The 23972-nt window shown below is 35.7% G+C and overlaps 1 protein-coding gene across 1 annotated transcript in view; it reads left to right on the forward strand.

Annotated features, from left to right (window-relative positions):
* Nucleotides 1-10656: 10656 nt before the first annotated feature.
* The window catches only part of LOC142343311 (uncharacterized), a 42002-nt gene continuing 28686 nt past the window's right edge, over nucleotides 10657-23972 (forward strand). The window contains exons 1-3 of the mRNA XM_075395139.1: nucleotides 10657-10758; nucleotides 11112-11222; nucleotides 11383-11534. Coding sequence (XP_075251254.1) covers nucleotides 10733-10758; nucleotides 11112-11222; nucleotides 11383-11534 — 289 coding nt within the window. The 5' untranslated portion in view covers nucleotides 10657-10732. The remainder of the gene's footprint in view (nucleotides 10759-11111; nucleotides 11223-11382; nucleotides 11535-23972) is intronic.

The raw sequence follows: 23972 nt of genomic DNA on the forward strand, positions 1-23972 counted from the left end.
TACAAACTTCGTTTGAGAGCAATTAAAACCAGGAATCTTTGACATAAAATCAGGGCAAAATCAACATTTGCTGCTAAACGCAACAAGTGAGATCAATAAATTTCTTTGTATCTCAGCTTCAACAGAAAAACTATTCTACTTACCACGGAAACTTTGTTAGAGGGAAACTTATTGACCTTTTTGAGTAGTTTAAATCGAATTTGGGGAAGACGCTGGCGTTGCTGTTTATTGCCAAAATAAATTTCCGGTTTATTTATCCCACCCCCCTTTAATGAGCATATCAATAATAAACTCCACGCTCATGATCTAATTATTGCGCAGCAACGTGCTATAAGCCATGCAAAATTTTCAAATAATATTAAAAAAGTAAAATAAGAGGTTCTCGGAATATTAAAGAAGATTGAATTAACCATTAGATCACACATACAAATAGTCGAAAATAATTCATTAAATAATTCCTTTTTAAAAACAATTGTGGAATATCATTTAAAAATTGTGGAATTTGGAGATTCTGGAAAAGGCTCTAGATATTCCTACTTTTTTACTAGATGGAAATCCTGGGCATATATTGACTAGTTCAAATAACTTTAGTCACCATTTTAACTCTTTTTTATACAAACTTATCAGCTAAACGTTTGCAAGAATTAATATTACAAAATGAGTCCCTAAAATTTGTTATATGTGCCAATTTGAGCTTTCGCCAGTCAGAATAAAAATTTCAAAACTTACTTTATAGAAATATCGTACAAAATTGATTCATAATACCAACTTTAATCGTTCAAGAGGGTATAGAATTTCTATAATGGTGTCAAGTTTTAAAACATTGACTACAATAAAGAATATGATCGGTTGATAAGAGTTCTTTCGCAAAATCTACACACACATAGCTTTTCCTCCCATTCGTAACTACCTACCATACAACAAAAATTGTTGTGCAGTCAATTGGCATAGACCTTGACATTTATTCTTCTGTTTTGGCGGGCAGTATTTTAATCCGTATAAATCTCGACACAATTTTCAATAATGCTGTTTGATTTTAATTTCAAAGTTTAACGATGATCGATTTTCGTCTCTAGTGTGTAGGTTGAAGCTGGAAAAACCATTGAATTGAAAAACTTCTTGAGCTGAATTGAAATCGAATTTCTCCAGATTTAGTTTTTGGTTTATTGAAGCTACTGACTGGGAATTGTTTTCTAGGATCTTTTCCGTTTGTGCCCCCCAGCTTAGTGGGTGCATATTATTTGCAAACCCCAGACGCACGTGCAATATTTTTACATCATGATTTACTATGTAATGACACGTGCTCTGTAACTGGGGGGAGCATAACGTACTGGGGGGGCACAAACGGAAAAGATCCGTTTTCTAAAATCAGTTAATTGAATGAAAACTCTCGGTATTAATCGTGTTTATGGGGCATTATCATGTGAATAAACCTTCCTAAATTTTCATGCGTCTAAATTACTTTCCATGCGTCTGAAGAAATTTAATCCACGCGTTACTCGATTTTGGCTTTGACTATGAGTTGCTTGACTATAGCTTAGAATTCTTTGGTCTCAGTGGGCTCTATTTTTACGGTGTCTATCAATGTGACGTTACCAGTCTGACTGATTATTTCAGAAGAAATATTTCTAGCTTAAAAAGACAGTAATGTGAATCAATAGGAGACGTTCAAATCGCTCGATTTGATCGAAAATACAATTTAACTTTAAAATACGTAGCTCATTTTCAGTCTCCAAGCCATGCGCTTCTTGTGGTAATATATAATTATCGTTGAGTTGAATTTAAGTTTACTTTTGCAGATTTGGTTTTTTGAAGCTACTGACTGAAAAGTTTGATTTATTAGATGCTTCAATTGTTGACGGGGGGATAACGTGTTTGAAAAAACTACACTTAGATAACAGAATTTCTCAGCAATTTAAATTTTTCTATTCGGTATAAAGAATTTGTCATTGACAGCCAAACGGCCACACCTTCTTCATTTTATGCAATTTTTCTTGTTTTTGGTTTCCATTTAGTTCCTGCGTACAGATTCTTTAGATTTTGTTGTAATTGGCATTAACTATAGTTTCCAAGTACTAAGTCGTCAGCGTTAAATTCTACATCTAGCCCTTTGCATTTCCACTAAAGATATAAATAAGCTAAAAAATAAACTAAATTTAAGGAGTGAGAGTTTGTTTCCTTAGGCTACTCCTGTTTTCTGTTAGATCTCATTTGACAATTAGGGATCTAGTGGAAATTTTGTTTTAGCACTGATTGTATTGTGTGTAGGATTGTCCCGCGGATCAACAGTCTTATCAGCTTTGCGAACAGCAGATCCTATTTAGGAAATTGAATGCTCTTTCTAAATAAGTCAATCTGGCTTAGTATTTGCCATTGCAGCTTGTGTTATGCTTGACTGCTTTTTTCAAGTGCAAAACTACTTCGAATGCGACAGTTTATGTCTTACACCATATTGGCTTGGTGGAAAAACTAGATTTTGCTCAACCCATGTTCGCAAACGCTGACAAATGATACCCGTGAACAACTTGTACATGCAATATAACAGGCTAATGCCTCTGTAGGAACTTGCGTCTGTTTCGCTCCTTTTGTTTTTATCAAGTGGGTTTATTGGGTACATTATACACCGCAAAGCAGAAGGTAAATAAACGGAATACGTATCTTTGCATTTGATGAAAACCTAATGTAATACAACTGTTTGTTATTCCAACTGGTCCTACTTTTTTACGAATATTTAACATTAAAACTTCCTCAGTAATTTCCTCCTGTGTTATTGGATCATTCAAATGTCCGATACATTTCCAGTTTGAAAAACAACTTGTCTTAAAAGTTATCCGAATATTCGTTCTCATCTTTAATTAGTCCTCGGAAATATGAGTCCTAAATTGAAATTGTAATTCCGGATACTTTAGTTAAATTTTTCTTTGTTTTCAGAATTTTCCATAATTCTTGCTTTTTTGACTCCGCTTTTTTGATTAGGAAATTTTTACGATCTATTTCATGCATCATTTAAAGTTTTCTGTTTCTTAAGGCCTTTCATATTTTAAAATAATTAGAATCTGTTTAATGTCTCTAAGTTTATTCAGCGTTCAACTGCATTTGCGATAAGTACAGTTCTCTTTTGAGCCATTTTGTTGATTTTTTTTTAGGCAGAATGGTTGCCGATAACCCTGAATAACCCTGGAGAACTCGTTATAAGAGGTGTCCATTGGACTTTGAACAATTTTCATTCGTTCGTTCAATTGTTCAACATCGAGTTTACGCATTTGCTTCCTTCTGCTTTCCGCTAAACCTTGTCTGACTTTTAGGTGAAGGCAGCAGGAAAAGTGTTTTTGCGTTGATAAGAATGGATTGATCTCTATCTGTTTAGTGTTCTAGGAGTTCCCTTCTAACGAAGAAATAAGTCCATAACGCTTTTATCCTGCTGAAATTCTTACATTACTTCTTTATTGTCATTAACACATTGAAGATTCCAATTAAACAAAAATTGCTTCTTTTAGTTGAGTTGAGTCCGCAATTGGAGTCGCCGCCCAAGATCTTACGTTCTTAAAAAAGTTGGGAACGTGCTTGATGTATTTTCTATAAATCAGTTTTTGGTGGGAAATATTTTACAATTATAGTTAGGCTGATTTCTTTGGTCCCTTCTCGCTTTTATTGCCGTTGAGCATAACAGGTATTTCGACTGACTTTACGCTGAGTGCTCCTGTTAATAGTAAGAGATCGTATGTGATTGCGTCACATGAGCATATTGATAATGTTCCTTTAGCATCATCCACATTCCATAAACAAAATTTGGGTCTTTCCCATTATAGCCCCTCCCAGAAAATTATAGCCCCCCAAAAATCAAGTTATAGCATACAATTAAATTCATCATTTATGCTTACAATTGTTGTTTACAAGTTTTTGTTTTGTTCCAGTATCGAATGCTGGAATTTTCCAATCGCCGTCATTATTTCATGGAACGGGTCCAGGTTTTTTCGAGAAACATGCTTTCTGAACAGGAACTCCGCAAGATACGAATCAATCATATCCCTATTAGTCCCATGCATTTTTTTGTTTTTTGATTTTGCATCCCTCCACATTGACTCAACTCTATTCGTGTGTGCGCCTGTCGTCGGATCCACAAAGTTTTCAGAATGGTTTACGGTTTGATGACTGTATGAGGGATGCATGTCGTGAACTTTATATGCAGACCATAAACCCGAAGTTATCGTTGACCCAGGCTCAACATAGTTTTCAATGCACTTCATAAGTGTGTCAGAGTTCAGATTTTCAACTTTTACAACAAAAGCTTTCTTTGTGGCACGACATATTCCTCCAAAAACCCAAACTTGTGGGTACACTCGGCCCCTGTTTGATTTACGTTTGGAGAAGAGACTTTCATCTATCTCAACGATGCAATCTTTTCCACCATTTTTTTCCGAATTGTCTATCATCAGCCATGTGCAAACCTCCCTCATGTACATGTTGAAATCCACAGCGGTATTCTTGGACATTCGCAGCTGGTTTTTGCTATAGTTGATTGCTGCAACATCAGTGCTCTATGCGTATATGAACAATAAGATTTTGTCAAGTCCCATTCGAGATCCAGCCAACCATGTTCAAGTTCTGATACTGTAATCCGCTCGGCATCCCCTGATTTTGCATCGCCATCTATCCCGTCGCGCTAGTTGGTCGTCAGGGCTGCTTAACAGCATCTCTTGCCCGTTAGGGCAATGCTTCACTTGAGGGATTATATCATACTCTTGAAAGATCGCCATTGTTTCCCATTTATGTTTGCAGGTTTCTACAATTTTCATTAAGCTCATAGCAGCCATTTCGTATTATCTCTGTAGCAGCTGAAATGCGGTTATGAGAAGTCAACTAAAATCAATTATAATGGGCAAGCCCATGTCATCATCCGGCGGCTCGCCTACAATGATTTCTGATTTTGTGTTAAAGAAGTGACTATTAATTTTAGTGGCTCGCCTACATCGATTTCCGATTTTGTGTTAAAGAGGTGGTTATGAATTTTCATCTGGGGGGCTATAGGTTACATGCCCACTAAGCTGGGGGTGGGGGGGCTATAAAGGGAACAGTTCAAATTTCTTGTTTAATTTCAGGGATTCCGCAATTTCGGAAACAAGATTGTCAGATGATTCCTTGTTCTCGCTAACTGGCTTTGTTGCGAGAACCAGCTTCTTTGAGCGCTTTTTTTTCAAACTTTTCTTGGTTTACGCCGCTGCTTTCTCTTATCTAGTGACTGAGTTCTTTTTTATTTGTCCTAATTTTATCGAGGCCTTATCGTAATTTTCTATTTGCTTCTTCAGCCTCTTTTTTTCTTTGGCTCCACAGAAACCGCAAGTGAAATCTAACAATTCCGTTTGTGCTTTCATTTCAAATGTGTACACGCGATTATCAGTCAACATTCCGCAGTCATTTTGACAATCTACTGCTACTTGATAACCTTTTATCGCAGGCATTTTTGCCTTTGAATAAAGGTTGTCAAGCTGTCAACTGTCTGTAACTCGCAGGCATTTTTGGTTTACTTGAATTTTTGATGTATTTTTTTGACTTTTGGTGTGTTTTTGTCTTTTGGTGTATTTTTGGCAGGCATTTTTGGTGTATTTTTGGCTTTGCGCATCAATATATCAGATTGAAGCTTCCGACTGAAATTTATAATTTCTAAAATCAGTTAATTGAATTCCAATTTTCGATATTGATTGTGTCTCACACTTAGAGGGCATGATGATGTGAATAAACCGACCACATTTTTTCATGCGTACAATTTACTTTCCATGCGTCTGAAGAAATTTAATCAATGCGTTACTCGATTTTGGCTTTGATTTACTACTTGACTTTGGCTTTGAAATCTCTAGTCTCCGCTCGACGTAATTTTTGACGGTTTCCCTCAGTGTGAGGTTTACCAGGTGTTGATTTTGATTTAAAAATTACTCCGGTGTCGTGAATCTAAAATTTAGCCTTTCCTGAAGTGGATTGGAAGTTCTTTCGCTGCGTTTTTGCCCCTTCCCAAACAGCCTGACTGATTTGAAGTTATTTCAGAAGAAATGTTTCTAGCCTAAGGGGACAGCGTTGTGCATCAACAGGAGACGTTCAAATGACTCTGGTTGATGGAAAATACAGGTTCATTTCAAAATATGTAGCTCATGTTCGTTTTCGAAATCATCCGCTTCTTTTCCGAACCCTTTTAGATGACTTATTACAGCAAGGACGAGTTATTACAGCCATTTTGATAGCCTCCCCATTCTTTTAAATATTTGCAGTATATTATGAGGGAGAGGGACAGTTCGTTATATTTAAAATAGTATTAAAAATAGTGGCTATATTGGGAACTGCCTAGAAAATGCATATAAAGCTTTGAAGATTAACATGGAGAAGAATTGTGTCAAAAGTTAACAGTTTGAGCATTTTTGGTAAATTTTTTGAGCCACAGAAAAATAGTCAAACAGTACAGAGCTTTTGCGTCAAATTTTAGTGACAAATATCGCTTCCTGGATCAGCAGAAAATTAACGAACGAAACCAGAGGACAGTTGTGGCCAGAGAAAGAGCAAAACTTTTATCTCAAGCCACTAACATCAGTGCTCCAGGCGTATATGAGCAAAAAGATTTTGTCAGGTCCCATTCGAGAACCAGCCAACCATGTTCAAGTTCTGATACTGTAATCTACTCGGCATCCCCTGATTTTGCATCGCCATTTATCCCGTCGCGCTAGTTGGTCGTCAGGGCTGCTTAACAGCATCTCTTGCCCGTTGGGGCAATGCTTCACTAGAGGGATTATATCATACTCTTGAAAGAGCGCCATTGTTTCCCATTTATGTTTGCAAGTTTCTACAATTTTCATTAGGTTCATAGGAGTCATTTCGTATTATCTCTGTAGCAGCTGAAATGCGGTTATGAGAAGTCAACTAAAATCAATTATAATGGGCAAGCCCATGTCATCATCCGGCGGCTCGCCTACAATGATTTCTGATTTTGTGTTAAAGAAGTGATTATTAATTTCAGTGGCTCGCCTACATCGATTTCCGATTTTGTGTTAAAGAGGTGGTTATGAATTTTCATCTGGGGGGCTATAGGTTACAAGCCCACTAAGCTGGGGGGGGCTATAATGGGAACAGTTCAAATTTCTTGTTTAATTTCAGGGATTCCGCAATTTCGGAAACAAGATTGTCAGATGATTCCATGTTCTCGCTAACTGGCTTTGTCCCGAGAACCAGCTTCTTTGAGCGCTTTTTCTTTTCAAACTGTTCTTGGTTTACGCCGCTGCTTTCTCTTATCTAGTGACTGAGTTCTTGAGTATTTGTCCTAATTTTATCGAGGCCTTCTCGTAATTTTCTATTTGCTTCTTCAGCCTCTTTTTTTCTTTGGCTCCACAGAAACCGCAAGTGAAATCTAACAATTCCGTTTGTGCTTTCATTTCAAATGTGTACACGCGATTATCAGTCAACATTCCGCAGTCATTTGACAATCTACAGCTACTTGATAACCTTTAATCGCAGGCATTTTTGCCTTTGAATAAAGGTTATCAAGCTGTCAACTGTCTGTAACTTGCAGGCATTTTTGGTTTACTTGAATTTTTGGTGTATTTTTTTGACTTGTGGTGTATTTTTGTCTTTTGGTGTATTTCTGGCAGGCATTTTTGGTGTATCTTTGGCTTTGCGCATCAAAATATCAGATTGAGAAGAAGAAGAAGAAGATTGAATTAAAGATCAGATCACACTGACAAATTGTCCAAATTATTTACAGATTCAGAAATGAGCATTAAAATTAACTGTTTAAGAGTTTATAGAACTTCTGTAAAGGTGTCAAATTTAAAAAGTGACTACAATAAAGAATATGGTCTGTTGATAAAAGAGTTCTTTCGCAAAATCTGCACACACATAAGTTTTCCTCCCATTGATAAGAACCTTCCATACAACAAAAATTATTGTGCAGTCCATTGGCATAGAATTTTGCAATTATTCTCCTGTGTTTTGGCGGGCAGTCCTTCAGTCCGTGTATATCATGAAACATCAATTTGTTTAAAAGCGTTGTGGTTGAGGTGTACTTGCTTACTCCGCACCAACTTTTCCAAAAAACGGCTTCTGATTTCCGGTAATGTTGTTTTATATCTATTTCAAAAAGTTCATCGATGTACGTCTCTAATCCGTAAGTTGAGGCTGGAAAAACAATTGAATTAAAAAGTTGTTGTGCTGAGTTGAAGTTGACATTCTGCAGATTTAGTTTCTGGTTTATTGAAGCTACTGATTGATAGGCTTTGTTCATTAGATGGCTTAGATGGTGACTGGGAGATAACGTGCTCGAAAAAATTACACCTAGATAACAGAAGGTGTTAGCAAATTCAACTTCTTTTTTCGATATATAAAATTTGTCACCGACAGCTAAACGGCCACCTCTTCTAAATTTCATGCATTTTGTCTTGTTCACATTAATTATCAAATAATTCCTGCTACAATACGTGTTCAGATTATTCAAATTTTTGTAGTTGGCCTAGGCTATGGCTCCCAAGTACTAAGTCATCAGCGTAAAATATAACATCTAGACCCTTGCATTTCAACTCAAAATATAAATCAGCTATGAATAAACTAAACAAGAGTGGTGAGAGTTTGTCTCCTTGTGCTACTCCTGTTTTCTGTTCAATCTCGTTTGACAGGAATTCTCCATCAAGGATCTGCTGAAAGTTGCATTTTAGCACTGATTGTATTGTGTGTAGAATGTTCCCATGTAGCCCCATCTTGATCAGTTTTGTAAGCAGCAGGTTCCTGTTCAAAAAGTCGAAAGCCTTTTCGTAGTCAATGAAGCAGGCATAGTATTTGCCACTGCAGCTGATGTTATGCTTGATTGCTCTTTTTAAGTGCGAAACTGCGTCGATTGTTGACAGTTTGCGTCTAAAACCATATTGGCTTGGTGGTAAAATTTGATTTTTCTCCACCCATGATCGCAAACGCTGGTAAATGGTACCCGTGAACAACTTGTACATGCAACATAATAGGCTAATGCCTCTGTAGGAACTTGGTTCTGCTTTGCTCCCTTTGCCTTTGTACAGTGGTTTAATATATGATAGCTTCCAATTTCGGGGTACATTATGCTCCGCAAAGCAGAGGTTAAATAAATGGAATACGTATCTTTGCATTGGATTAAAAACTAATTTAATACTAGAAGAAGAAGAAGATTGAATTAAACATCAGATCACACTGACAAATTGTCCAAATTATTTACAGATTCAGAAATGAGCATTAAATTTAACTGTTTAAGAGTTCATAGAACTTCTGTAAAGGTGTCAAACTTAAAAAGTGACTACAATAAAGAATAGGGTCTGTTGATAAAAGAGTTCTTTCGCAAAATCTGCACACACATAAGTTTTCCTCCCATTGATAACAACCTTCCATACAACAAAAATTATTGTGCAGTCCATTGGCATAGAACTTTGCAATTATTCTCCTGTGTTTTGGCGGGCAGTCCTTCAGTCCGTGTATATCATGAAACATCAATTTGTTTAAAAGCGTTGTGGTTGATGTGTACTTGCTTACTCCGCACCAACTTTTCCAAAAAACGGCTTCTGATTTCCGGTAATGTTGTTTTATATCTATTTCAAAAAGTTCATCGATGTACGTCTCTAATCCGTAAGTTGAGGCTGGAAAAACAATTGAATTAAAGAGTTGTTGTGCTGAGTTGAAGTTGACTTTCTGCAGATTTAGTTTCTGGTTTATTGAAGCTACTGATTGATAGGCTTTGTTCATTAGAAGGCGTAGATGGTGACTGGGAGATAACGTGCTCGAAAAAATTACACCTAGATAACAGAAGGTGTTAGCAAATTCAACTTCTTTTTTCGATATATAGAATTTGTCATCGACAGCTAAACGGCCACCTCTTCTAAATTTCATGCATTTTGTCTTGCTCACATTAATTTTCAAATAATTCCTGCTACAATACGTGTTCAGATTATTCAAGCTTTTTTGTAGTTGGCCTTGGCTATGGCTCCCAAGTACTAAGTCATCAGCGTAAAATATAACATCTAGACCCTTGCATTTCAACTCAAAATACAAATCAGCTATGAATAAACTAAACAAGTGTGGTGAGAGTTTGTCTAGTGTTGGTTATTCCATCTGTTTGTCTAGTGTTGGTTAATACTAGTGTTGGTTATTCCATCTGGTCCCGCTGCCTTACCAGCTTTTAACTTTGAAGCTTCATCGGTAATTTCTTCCAGTGTTATTGGATCATTCAAATACCCGGTATATTTCCAGTTTGAAAAACAATAATCCTGGCAATATCATATTGAAGCTTCCGACTGAAATTTATAATTTCTAAAATCAGTTAATTGAATTCAAATTTTCGATATTGATTGTGTCTCACACTTAGTGGGCATGATGATGTGAATAAACCGACCACATTTTTTCATGCGTACAATTTACTTTCCATGCGTCTGAAGAAATTTAATCAATGCGTTACTCGACTTTGGCTTTGATTTACTACTTGACTTTGGCTTTGAAATCTCTAGTCTCCGCTCGACGTAATTTTTGACGGTTTCCCTCAGTGTGAGGTTTACCAGGTGTTGATTTTGATTTAAAAATTACTCCGGTGTCGTGAATCTAAAATTTAGCCTTTCCTGAAGTGGATTGGAAGTTCTTTCGCTGCGTTTTTGCCCCTTCCCAAACAGCCTGACTGATTTGAAGTTATTTCAGAAGAAATGTTTCTAGCCTAAGGGGACAGCGTTGTGCATCAACAGGAGACGTTCAAATGACTCTGGTTGATGGAAAATACAGGTTCATTTCAAAATATGTAGCTCATGTTCGTTTTCGAAATCATCCGCTTCTTTTCCGAACCCTTTTAGATGAGTTATTACAGCAAGGACGAGTTATTACAGCCATTTTGATAGCCTCCCCATTCTTTTAAATATTTGCAGTATATTATGAGGGAGATGGACAGTTCGTTATATTTAAAATAGTATTAAAAATAGTGGCTATATTGGGAACTGCCTAGAAAGTGCATATAAAAGCTTTGAAGATTAACATGGAGAAGACTTGTGTCAAAATTTAATAGTTTGAGCATTTTTGGTAAATTTTTTGAGCCACAGAAAAATAGTCAAACAGTACAGAGCTTCTGCGTCAAATTTTAGTGACAAATATCGCTTCCTGGATCAGCAGAAAGTTAAAGAACGAAACCAAAGGACAGTTGTGGCCAGAGAAAGAGCAAAACTTTTATCTCAAGCCACTAACAAACGTCGAAGGTTCGTCAATAATGATATTGAGCTTTTTACTTTATGGTTAAGCTGGCAAAGCCAAATCCTCCAAAAATGCTAATATTTTAAGAGTTTAAAACTAGTTAATAAGACGCCAATAATTATTCAATATTTGATCAATTATTTATGTTTTCCGCAAAATTTGCAGAGCTATCGAGGAAAAGCGCTCCAAAGAAGAGAGACTCGAGGAAGAAAGAAGAGAAGCAATCCTAGCTCAGCGAAGAGAATGGCAAAATCAAGCAACCATAAGGTTTCAGAGAGCACATTTGCCTCCTGAGAAACGCAATTTCAAATACTCACGTTAGTATATAAATGATTTTGGTCTTTCCCATTCTAGCCCTCCAAGCTTAGTGGTCAGATAACCCCCATCATGATTAACGTGGCTATCGTGATGGAAAATTGCAAAGATTCATGAGGACCCGTAATAACGGAGTGACGAAACATTTCGAACAAATTATTTTCTCGTTTTACCCCGGAGAAGTGGTTGTAATAAAGTTAACCATCTAGTGCAATGCTCTCCATAGTCTCTTAACGAGCTTATTGACTCTCACAATATTTTTACATTAATGGGCCACTGTTTCGGTACCATGTTATTTGTTGGCTAATTTTGGCTTATACAGATCCATCTCAGCAGAAAAGTTTAATCAGATAGTTTTCAATTAGGTATCGGATAGTTTTTTTGGAAGATGCTGCAGAATTAACTGGACCTAATTAAATAAATTCACAACGAATTGATTGACAGCCAATTTATTGTCAAAAGGAATTCTGTCGTATGTTAGCTAATAAATCGGATTTGAAATGGGTTTTTTGTTAGATCATTTACTTGTTTGCCCAATTTGTAGAGGCATTGTTGGGTACTCTTGAGGCGTTGTTGACAGCCGTTGTAAGCAATAAACGGTTTAGTTCCTAGTTAATTTTTCGGTTCGCAATCTGAAGCCAAATTGAAGCTAAAAGTGCGAAGCATTGATTGACACAAAGTATTCGACAACTTTTATGGGCTCTGAATGCTCAGGTAGCGTATATATTGAGAAAATCGTCCCTAAAATGGGTTAACTAACAAAACAAAATGAGAAAGTGTTTTTCTGAAAACAAAAAATTTTCCATAAATTATACTGGCCATTATGGGAATCTCTTGGACCTACTGGAAAGCTACCTCACCCGAGGAGCGCAGACTGTCATAAATGAAAATTGTTTATTAAAACAACGAGATGTCCTCAGTGGAGTCCCCAAGGATTGTCGTCGGTCCCATTCTATTCAAAGTCTACTTAAATGACCTTACGTACTCGTTTAAGTAGACGCTGTGAATTTATTTGGTTTTCAAGTATGGACGCCCCTACGGGGCTGAACTACGAGCGAGCAACCGCTCCCAGGATCCATACAAACTTAACAGAGAGTGCGAGAAACGGGTTTTTGCGGCGGGATCAGGCAAGCCCAGTCTCGCTGGTCCCTAGTATACCTAAATACTTTACATGACTGGCTAGAATCAAGAAAACTTAAGTTATCAGCTGAAAAATCAAGTGCAACTGTGTTCACAACCTGGAGCCAGGAGGCCAAGTTTGACCCACACCTCACTATCCACAATTTACCAATACCAGTAAAGTCCAAAGTCAAAGTAATGGGTGTTACCATCAATAGTATGCTCAATTTTGGAGAAAACGCCGGAAGAACCAAAGAGAAATCACAAAAGCGCACTAACATACTGAAAAAGATTGCTTTTAGCGAATGAGGCTGCACAAAAGAGACTCTCAGCGACTTCGTCGGAGCGTCTCTAAGCTTTTGGTCGGAGCGTCTTGAATTACAGTGCTTCCATTTGGGCTTCTACAATCAGAAATACAAACTGCAACCACCTGCAAAGGCAACAAAACATTGCTCTTCGCACAATTATTGACTCTGTAAAACTGTCTGACATCAATGACTTACACATTGAGGGTGAAATATTGCCTGTTAAAGCTCACACAGAAATGTTAGCAGGGCAGCTTCTGGCCGGCAGTTATTAGAGCTATCATGTTGATCATAAAACAACCTCTTCAAAAAATTTTCTTCCCATAAGACCGACACTAAATGATACTTATAGGGAACGTGTGAAGCAACACACAAACAATAAAGAGCATTTAAATCGCACAGAATACAAAATTGCGCTCAAAAGTATCCACCGACACACGGCCCATACTCAGATGAACAAAGACAGCAATCAACTAGGTAAACTGTCACCAAAGATATCAGATGAACAAACGCTGCCACGAATTGCACGTACCCGATTCGCACAACTGAGAACTGGATACTGTCCCCCTAAAAACTCTTATTTGACTAGGATCTGTGACAATGTTGATAACTGCTGTGCCAAATGTGATGTAGCACCATATGACCTAAACCACAATTTCAACTGCTGTAAGAACACCACGGACCTGAAAGGGATTGACCTGTAGAAAGACCAGTAGAGGTAGCCAAATGGCTGAACCTAATACCACCAGTCCTACACGACCACACTGCACAAAATAATCCGCCTTCCTTGCCCCTTTTCCCTGATGTTGACGATGCCCCTCCTGGTCCAATAACCCGGGGAAGCATGTCATTCACCATGGCGTAGATGCAGAAAGGTTGACGCACCACAAGAAAGTTGTGGATAGGCAGTCACACACTACTTCTAATACATCTATTATCATAATTATGATACAAATGCAACTAGGGTATTTTGTTAAAAACGGCAATAAGAGCCTGTATCCCGCCAAAATTACCTGCGAATTTCAGCTTTGTTTGACAGCTACACAAACAAGAAAGATTCAACCAGAAATTTCGAATTTTAGAGTTTTGGACGTTTTTCTAAAAATGCAAAAATTTTTATTTTTCAATATTGTTTAAATTCCTTGATATTTTTGCTGCATACTTTTTCCATTGAATAGAGTCTATTTTAAATCAAACTGTTGCAATTGATTGCTTTACTTTCCGATTTTTAATCAAACGGAGTCTATGAACTCTTGCATCCGTCCAGGAGAGAGCAATCGCCTGGATTCTCAACACTGATAAACGGACGTACAAGGACTGAATGAAGAGACTGAATTCGGTACCCAGATCTACCAGATCTATGCACAAGGAACGTACATCCTCCTAGTTTAGTTTACTTGATACCCTAGACAATCGCTACGGCATTGACTGGTCGTCTCATGCACAGGAAGCTGCAAATAATGAATCAGTCTTGAGAAGTAAAAGAATACCGTCCTTCAGTACTCGGATTTTCATAAAGCAGAAACTGAAAAGTGACTTCTGGACAAGGGTGACAAAGCTGGCAAACATCATCGGAACTTTTTCTGCGGAAAAGCGTACGAGAAATTGCACCATTTTGACAACCAACTAGACTGACCGCGTTTATTACAAATTATTCCAATTGAAGCTCGATCCAGACAGACAATGCGCTTGGAGACTATACTGTGGCTGCTGCGATTGCAATGACCACGAGAAACTGGACTTTGATAACAAATGAAAGGGAGCTATAACTCCCATGGGCGTGCCCTAAATCTTGTTAAGTAACTAACTAACTAAATAACATCATACGCGAATAGGTTAAAAAAAAAACGAGGATTTAACAGTTTTTTCCATATTGAATATTTACAAATAACGTCTCAAAGAATAAAAACAGGACAATCAAAGCAAAAAAAAACTAAATTTTTCATTATCAAATACTCAAAATTACGTTTTATAAACTAAACAACACAGATTAATTTTTCAAAAATAGTTTAGCTGTTAATAAATTGCTGACAAATTTGGACGTGTTTTTGATACTCTTTTAAAAAGTTACACCTGAAAATAGTAAGGAATTCAACGAAATTGGATAAAGAATTTTGAAAAGTTCCTGTTTGTTAGTATGCTAAAAGCTCTTTTATGTCGATCAGTTTCGTGTTTTTTTGTGTAGACTTTTCTGTAGAATGTTTCTTTAACGGAAACAAATTTTGATTAATGACATTTAAAAATTATTTTTACCTATGAATTTACAAAAAGCAAAACAATTGGACGATTTTTAAAATAAGCAAGACATTATAAAAGTATCAAATAGAACTAAAATTTAAAATTAACTCTTCCTCAACAGTTCAAAAGTTTTTGAAAAGATAATTGTCAGCGATTTTGATTTTAACGCAAATTGGGTCTTCGAGTTCGACGCAATACCCCTGGGTTTTTAATTAGAACTGATTATTATATATCAAAATTCTCTGGTCACAAAACCTGTTTCTTAAACATTGCATAAAACAGTTTCAACAAAATTTCAAAAATCATTTCATAAAAATGCTTGTGGTTATTAACCAAAATTTAAAAATTTATTCTAAAGATGTTATTGTTCCGACACACTTGTTTGTGTGTGTGTGTGTGTGTGTGTGTGTGTGTGTGTGTGCGGTATACTCAAATGGGATTTTTTGTTCAGTCAATTTTGGCCGATCGATATATTATTATTATTATTATTATTATTATGACTTCGTGGATATGCCACTGGGACGTTATTCCCGCTGTTAGGTTCTAGGATGTGCACGACAGTTTTCACAGATACAAATGAATGTCCATGTGCAAGGATTCTGCTCATTCCAGTTCCTTTCCAAATAGCTCCACATGTATTCAATGAGTTTCCTCTTCAGTTGCTGCTCACAGAAGAAGTCCATCACTTTCTGGATGACGTTCACTCGGAACCCCGTTCTGTACCAGAAGTTCAATCTCTGAACCTCATATTTGGCCTCTGGGAGTGCCACTCTTTTCCTTCTGTCCTCTCCAACAACTCGGATTTCTGAGAATTCCACATCATACTTGCCGCTCAGAAGGCTACTAAACATCAACAGATCTTTCAATACTTTAAAATAAAGTTGTGGTAGTAGATTCGATTTTAAAATAGCGTCCTTGTAGTCAATACTCCCGCAGATCCATCTCATTGCTTTCTTGTGGAAGGATTCCATGATCTGGTATTCAGATTTTCTAAGTTCCCAGCATTCCGATGAAAAGAGCAGGATTGGTGAAAGAATGGTTCTATACAAGTGTACTTTTGATTCCTGTGGTAAAGCCATAGAAGTGTTTCGTCGCAGAAGGAACAGTGACTTCACTGCTTTGCCGACTCGGTGTTTTGCATGGTCTCCCCAGTTCAGATGCCGATTTACAATCAGACCAACATCTTTAACGAGGTCCTTACTTTCAATCGGGTTATTACCAAGCATGAACTGCATCTGGTTCAGAGTCTTTGGTCGATTTCCAACTTTGAATTCGGTTACAGAGCATTTCTTACTATTGAACAACAGATGATTTTGAGCACTCCAATAGTGTAAGTTATTTATGTCCTCCTGTAGCTTCTGTACTGAGGTGTCATCTCCGTTGAATATCACCTTGAGATCATCTGCAAAGAGCAGGGCAAGTGAAGAAAAAACAACATTGGGAAGGTCATTTATGTATATTAAGAATAGGAGCGGGCCAAGGACAGATCCTTGGGGGACGCCTGCTGTGATCACAAGAGGTTCGCTTTTAAAATCGTTGATTTTAACTTTTTGGGTTCTACCGCTTAAGTAGTCTCGTACTAATTCAAATACTCCCTCAGACAAATCAAGTTGTAGTAATTTCCGTAGGAGCTGGCTGTGTTTGATCTTATCGAAGTCTTTCGAAAAGTCAAATAGAACAAGAAAGTTCACGGAATGTGCAGATCCAATCATTTTGTAGATTTGGGTCAAGCTGTAGAGTAATTGAACAACAACAGAACGTTTCGTTCGGAATCCGTATTGGTAATTACTTATCTCTGCTCCGAAGGCTTTCATCAGTGCTCGAAACACGAACTTCTCGAATAGTTTTGAGACTATGTTCAGCAGTGTCACAGGACGGTAGTTGGATACTTCTTTCCTATCATTGTCTTTGAATATGGGTGATACGATGCCAATTTTCCATTCCGACGGAAACTTCCTTAGTCGCTTGATGTTCGCAAACAGATTTTTCAACGATGAGACTACAACGCTGAAAGTTTTCTTCAGGAATACTGGTGGGATTTCATCGTTTCCGCGGCTTTTGTTTGGGTCTAATCGCTCCAGTTCAGCCCTGATCTCCGCTTCACTGGATTCCAGCTGGATGCTGCCAAAGCGATGTCCACTTGGAGGTTCGAAGTACTCGTTCGAAATATTCATTGTAAAGAGTTGAGACTGGCATTATTAGAACGCCCGTCCAGAGAAGAATATCGAATTATTTTTTTAAATTTTACACAGGGAGAGATGGAGGTTTAAAGTTTTGTGAATAGTAGACAGAATTTCGTTATTTTTGTTCACATTTTCCGTACTTTTTGACCCACTTCTTGTCACTTTTGCTAAAATTTGTTACAATTGTTATTAAAAAATGTTTTTTTTGTGTGTGTTACTTTTAAGGGTAGATGGGGTTTGCCCATTGGTTTTGTCCAAGTATTTTGGTGAATATTTCGGCTAAACTTTTGAATTTTGGACTTTTTAAATCAAAAATGGCTTCAAATACTTTTTTTTTCTTGCTCTTTGTTTATACATGTAGGAAAAAGGGAATTAACATCTGCTGTCATAATCTTTGAGAACTTAATAAATGGCTAGGTGTACTTCGATTCCAATAGGAGTCTCCTGGAATTAAAATTTGGCCAGTCTTTTGAAAAATTAACTCAAGAATTATACAACATGCAACATTCTTTTTTGGTTTACTGAAATATTTCATTTGCTAATTGATCTATTTTGCAATCATATGGAGTAATATATCGATATTTTGGACGCACTGCAAAATCAGGGCTTGGGCTCATCTTGGATTCTTCCAATCGATTGTTATTCATATTGTTTTTGGGCGCGGTCTTTTCGTCAAAACATTTTTCCATATATGCTATTTTTATGTCGATCACTGACGAGAATGAATTCAAATCACGACCCAATTTTTGAATGATCTTCTTATACCAAAAAGGAGTCCAAATGAAGATATATTTTGTCTTCAGAGAAGAGCTCATAGTTTTTCTGGCTTTGACAATGTGTTTTCCTTAACTTTAATTGATTTCTTTCGTTTTGCCTTCATTTGTCATTTTTTGAAGCCACATGACTTCGTCTTGCTAAATAATGCTCCAATTGTGTTCCTTAAGAGCTATACGTAAACCTATAGGAGTCTCCTGGATTTAAAATTTGGCCAGTTTTTTGAAAAATTAACTCAATAATTATACAAAATGCAACATTCTTTTTTGGTTTACTGAAGTATTTCATTTGCTAATTGATCTGTTTTGCAATCATATGGAGTAATATATCGTTATTTTGGTCGCACTGCAATATCAGGGCTTGGGCTCATCTTGGATTCTTCCAATCGATTGTTATTCATATTGTTTTTGGGCGCGGTCTTTTCGTCAAAACATTTTTCCATATATGCTATTTTTATGTCGATCACTGACGAGAATGAATTCAAATCACGACCCAATTTTGAATGATCTTCTTATACCAAAAAGGAGTCCAAATGAAGATATATTTTGTCTTCAGAGAAGAGCTCATAGTTTTTCTGGCTTTGACAATGTGTTTTCCTTAACTTTAATTGATTTCTTTCGTTTTGCCTTCATTTGTCATTTTTTTGAAGCCACATGACTTCGTCTTGCTAAATAATGCTCCAATTGTGTTCCTTAAGAGCTATACGTAAACCTATAGGAGTCTCCTAGAATTAAAATTTGGCCAGTTTTTTGAAAAATTAACTCAATAATTATACAAAATGCAACATTCTTTTTTGGTTTACTGAAGTATTTCATTTGCTAATTGATCTGTTTTGCAATCATATGGAGTAATATATCGTTATTTTGGTCGCACTGCAATATCAGGGCTTGGGCTCATCTTGGATTCTTCCAATCGATTGTTATTCATATTGTTTTTGGGCGCGGTCTTTTCGTCAAAACATTTTTCCATATATGTTATTTTTATGTCGATCACTGACGAGAGTGAATTCAAATCACGACCCAATTTTTGAATGATCTTGTTATACCAAAAAGGAGTCCAATTGGAGATATATTTTGTCTTCAGAGAAGACTTCATAGTTTTTATGGCTTTGACAATGTGTTTTCCTAAACTTTAATTGATTTCTTTCGTTTTGCTTTGATTTGTCATTCTTTTTGCAGCCGCATGATTTCGTCTTGCTAATTAATGATCCAATTGGGTTCTTTAAGAGCTATACGTAAACCTATAGGAGTCTCCTGGATTTAAAATTTGGCCAGTTTTTTGAAAAATTTACTCAATAATTATACAAAATGCAACATTCTTTTTTGGTTTACTGAAGTATTTCATTTGCTAATTGATCTATTTTCCAATCATATGGAGTAATATATCGTTATGTGTTTTCCTAAACTTTAATTGATTTCTTTCCTTTTGCCTTCATTTGTAATTCCTTTTTTAGCCGCATGATTTCGTCTAGCTAATTAATGATCCAATTGGGTTCCTTAAGAGCTATACGTAAACCTATACAACGCTTTCAGTTGTTACCTAATGCCACCTTATGACTTATGATATTTTTGTTTCAAGAAAATGTCAATAATGTTTGGAGTTTTGCTATTTTTTGTATTATGTCTGTCCACGTGTAGTTTAGTCTCAATAAATACAAGGTTATTTTTTCGAGGTAAATTAAAAATACATCAAAAAAGAAATTTCAGAAAACTTGGGTTTGTTGCTTATTTGCCCATGTTTGAGGTTTTTATTGGTTCCCTGTTCAAAATATCGCATTAAGGATAGATCCTATTGGCAGTGAAAAAATGCGCAATTTTTTTAAAAGAATTTCACTGAATAGCTTAATTTTAACGGCTGCGAAACCGTTCTCCCGAGAATTTTATTAGAGCTTCTTTATTTTTGCTTTTAATTGCCGCTCTTTTTGTTGCCGTACGGCATAATCGTGACAATCAAAAGCTTTAATTGCTTCTTTGGATGCTGCTTATTGATTTCAATTTAAAGCCAACGGTTTGAATCACTTTCATTTAATGTTTTTAGCAGAAAATGTTTTCGTATTTGCCAATTTTTGCTCTTATTGTGGTCAGGAAGTAACTTAGTTTCCTTATTGTCAGTATTCATCAACATTTTGTTGCTCGAAACATATTTTTACTGGTGGTTTGTTTTCACTGACGTCTTTAGGGCTTAGAAGAATATTTAGAAGAATTTATTGCGTTTTCGCTACTGTTCAAAATGTTCAATTTTTTTTGTTGTCTCGTTCACAAAGACACTTCACAAGAAATAGGCAATTACAAAAAGAGAACGAGGCAAAAAATTCCTAAATCCTTTTTTTCAATTCCTAAGCCCTTTTTTTCAATTTGAAATATTTATTGGTTTTCAATGCCTTATGTTTTTAATGGCTTCTACACTGGTTTCTATAAATTGCTTGCGAAATTTTGATTTCTGTCCCTTTTTGTTTATTTTGTTGTTGCCTTATGATTTGGTTTCACTAATAACAAGAACAACTGCCTTCCTGAGTGGTTTCAAGTTAATTTTTGAAACTGAAATATTATGATATGTTTGGTTTTTGACAATAAATTTTTTGTTTTAAAAATCAATGGATTCTTGAGCTTTGTCACATATCTTTTTTTCTCATTTATATAGCTTGGTCTCTGTGACGACAGCTTGCATCCTCCAACGAAATTCAATCTTTTAGGTATTTTATTTTGAACTAATGGTTTCTTGGCTTTGGTACTGCGCATTTTCATAAGTGTGATTGGCGGTGAAAAATGAGCAATTAAAGATTTTTATTGTTTCTCGTGAATAGCTTATGGTTTCAGTTGCGGTAAGGCTTTCTTGTTAAATTTAATTGTTTTTTTCGCTTATTCCGTTCTTTTGCTAGTTGTCTGACATTTTATGGTTGCTGAAAGGTCTCAGTTGCTCCCTATGAGGTATAAATTAGCCTTCATAATAATTCTATATGATACGTACTGGTTTTATCGATTTGAAATTAGTTGTTTTCAAAAATGGAAACGTTTTTTGAACTTTGCCCCTTTTTGCTCTTCCTTGTCGACCATATCTTACTTCATATCTTATCTAATGAAGTGCAGGTTAATTTCTTTTGTTCAGGTTGTTTATGATTCTGTTTTTAGTTTCTTGTAAGAAGAACCTTCACTCCTCTCGAGTTTCGTAAGTAGTCAATAATTGTGGTTCTTTCTGCTGTCTTTTAACTTAGACCTATTGATTTTCAAATGGGACTTAACAATAATGAAACAATAAAAGACATTCAGGTAGCAGATAACGAATTAACTGGCCTCAGTACTTTGTTTATTCGTAAAATGTTTGTAAGCTTTGTATTGTTTCTGCATTTGTTGTTTTTACAAGTCGTATGATTTAGTTTTACCAAAGGCCATTTCCGGTTTGCTTCCTAAGGGGTGATATTTAAACCTATCAATTACTTCTTAGTTAAGTTAATGGTTATTATGACTTTCAAAATTTGGTTTCGAAAACTTCAATGGATTTTTGAACCTCGCCTCCATTTTTTTTGTGGACTTGTTAACAAGTCGCTCTAAAGAGAGGTCCGATCTGCTGTGTACCGAAGAATAAAAGAATGTATGTAGTTTATCTGTTTATCGCACTGTATTTTTACGTAATGACCAACTTGTTTTCAAAAGAGGTAATTATTGCCGTAATTTATATTTCTATTTTATTGTTTGTCTTGTCTTTGTTTTTCAATGAGAGTTCTCATCTGCACTCTAATGCGGTCTGGCGTTATTCGAGTCATTTAGTAGTTTGTTATGATACCTCAAACCCCAATTTTCAAACAGTGTGTGATTTTTTGAAAATTTCCTATCTCTTCATTTATTAGACAATTAAATCAAAACGTGGATGAGCGGGGTCGGAATATTATGTGCGAACGCACATTACCGAGCCTCCTTGTTTCGTTTGTAAAATCAATTCTAGAGAGACTTAACAGTAGCTGCGTAGGATCAAAATGAATTGGATTTGATAGTCAAGATAATGTTGTCCATGTTCCTAATTTGTTTTTGGTGCAAAAAGTGAGCCTAAATTAATTATATGGCTACTATATTTTACAAAACACTTCAAAATTACTTTTTGACCGATTATTTCTGTTGTCTTTGAGCTTTCATAGAAAGCGTAAAAATGGTCCTCTACCAGCGTATAGTAGGAAGGATAGGAAAATGAAATTGTTGTTCAGATATTTCTAAAAACGATACAATTTTTTGAACAATATATGTCAATCAAATTTAATTTTGTAAGTTTTCACTGATTTGATCTGAATTTGTTTTTCCTTTTTGGAAGAAATTAAGTGCCATTGCTCGATTAATGTTTCATTAAGTTGTCATTTATTAGCAAAAAGGGTTTTTGAAAATTGCAATTTGCTCAGAACCCAAAAATATTGAGAGCTCTTTGTTGTTTTGTCAATATTTGTCCCACAAGAAAACAATGAAGCGAATATCGATACTCTAATAGTTGGCAGAAGTCAAACAGTATTTATACTGGAAAACCGAAGACAACAAAAATTTTTTGAATACTACTGAAGATGCCATTAATTTTAAATTTTTATAATTATTTAAATCAATTATTGTTCAAAATTATTACTGTGACCAAATATTAGAAACGTGTCAACAAAATTATTGTTCCGACCCCACTTGTGGGGGAAGGAACTATATACTCAAATGGGTTTTTTTTTTTTGTTCAGTGAATTTTGGCCGATCGATATATTCGTCGTAGAGAAATGTGAGTGGTATCATTAAAAAGCTGGTCCAGCGTAGAATTCAAAAGTAAAAAGATTTTTTTGAATTTCGTTTTTTTCGAGGAGTTATCGAGGATTGAAGTTTTGTGTGAACAATGGGATCTTTAGCATGATTGTTCACTTTTAGTACAATTTTCTTCAAACTAAGATCTTTTTTACGAAAACATTAATTCAAATTTCTATAAAAAGAATAAATTTTGAGTTCTTAAAAGTTGAATGCAAGGCGATAGAAAGACTAGTTCTGGTCTCATAGGGAAGTTCACTATCAAAAAAAAATCGAACTCTAATTGAGAGCCCTTTTTTAATAAAACTTTTCTCTTTTTTGCTTTTTTAAGTCACCTAGAGACAAGTCACATTTTATATCGACGTTCTATTAATGACAAAACTCCTTTATAGTCGAATGAAGCGCAATGAACAAAAAACGTCGTTTTCAAGGAATTGCTCATGTTTTTTTTGGCTTCGATTCTGAGTTTTCGTAATTTTGAATGAAATTTTGAATTTCTTTTTGAAGTTTTACTATTTTTTTTGGAGTCCTATGGTAGGGATTCATTGACTAACAGTGCAATATGTTCCATAATGAGCATTAAGTGAACATGTCTATTTCATTGAGGGGGCGGCTAATGGCTGTTAAGACTTAAAAAATAATTTTTCGAATTTTTTTTTGAATATTAAAGAATCATAATCTTATTATAGTGAATTGTAAGTCAGTCCAGGGGTGAGAGCACCCTCTTCCTTCCTACTGCAACCAAAACTAAACTGGTTAGCGGTTTTATCTTCTATCTATTGGTTATATGACTTCAATGACAAAAAATTTCAATTTTTTAAAATTTTTTTTGGATTTTTACGTATTATTGGTTACTTTTGAAATCTTATCACATTATCCAAATATTGACAGTTCCCATTAGCTTAAAAACGATGTTCTGTGGATGACCAATAAAAATTTTAAACAAAAATTTATGGTTTAAATGGCTTCGACACGTTCTTCTTGCACTTTTCTACTGATTTTTTGGTTTTCTCCTGTTTTTTTTTGTTGTTTTAATAGTCATTATACTTACTGTGATCTCATAA

The sequence above is a fragment of the Convolutriloba macropyga genome, chromosome 7 (assembly GCF_964194025.1).
Source record: "Convolutriloba macropyga chromosome 7, txConMacr16.3, whole genome shotgun sequence".
NCBI classification, from domain to species: domain Eukaryota; kingdom Metazoa; phylum Xenacoelomorpha; order Acoela; family Convolutidae; genus Convolutriloba; species Convolutriloba macropyga.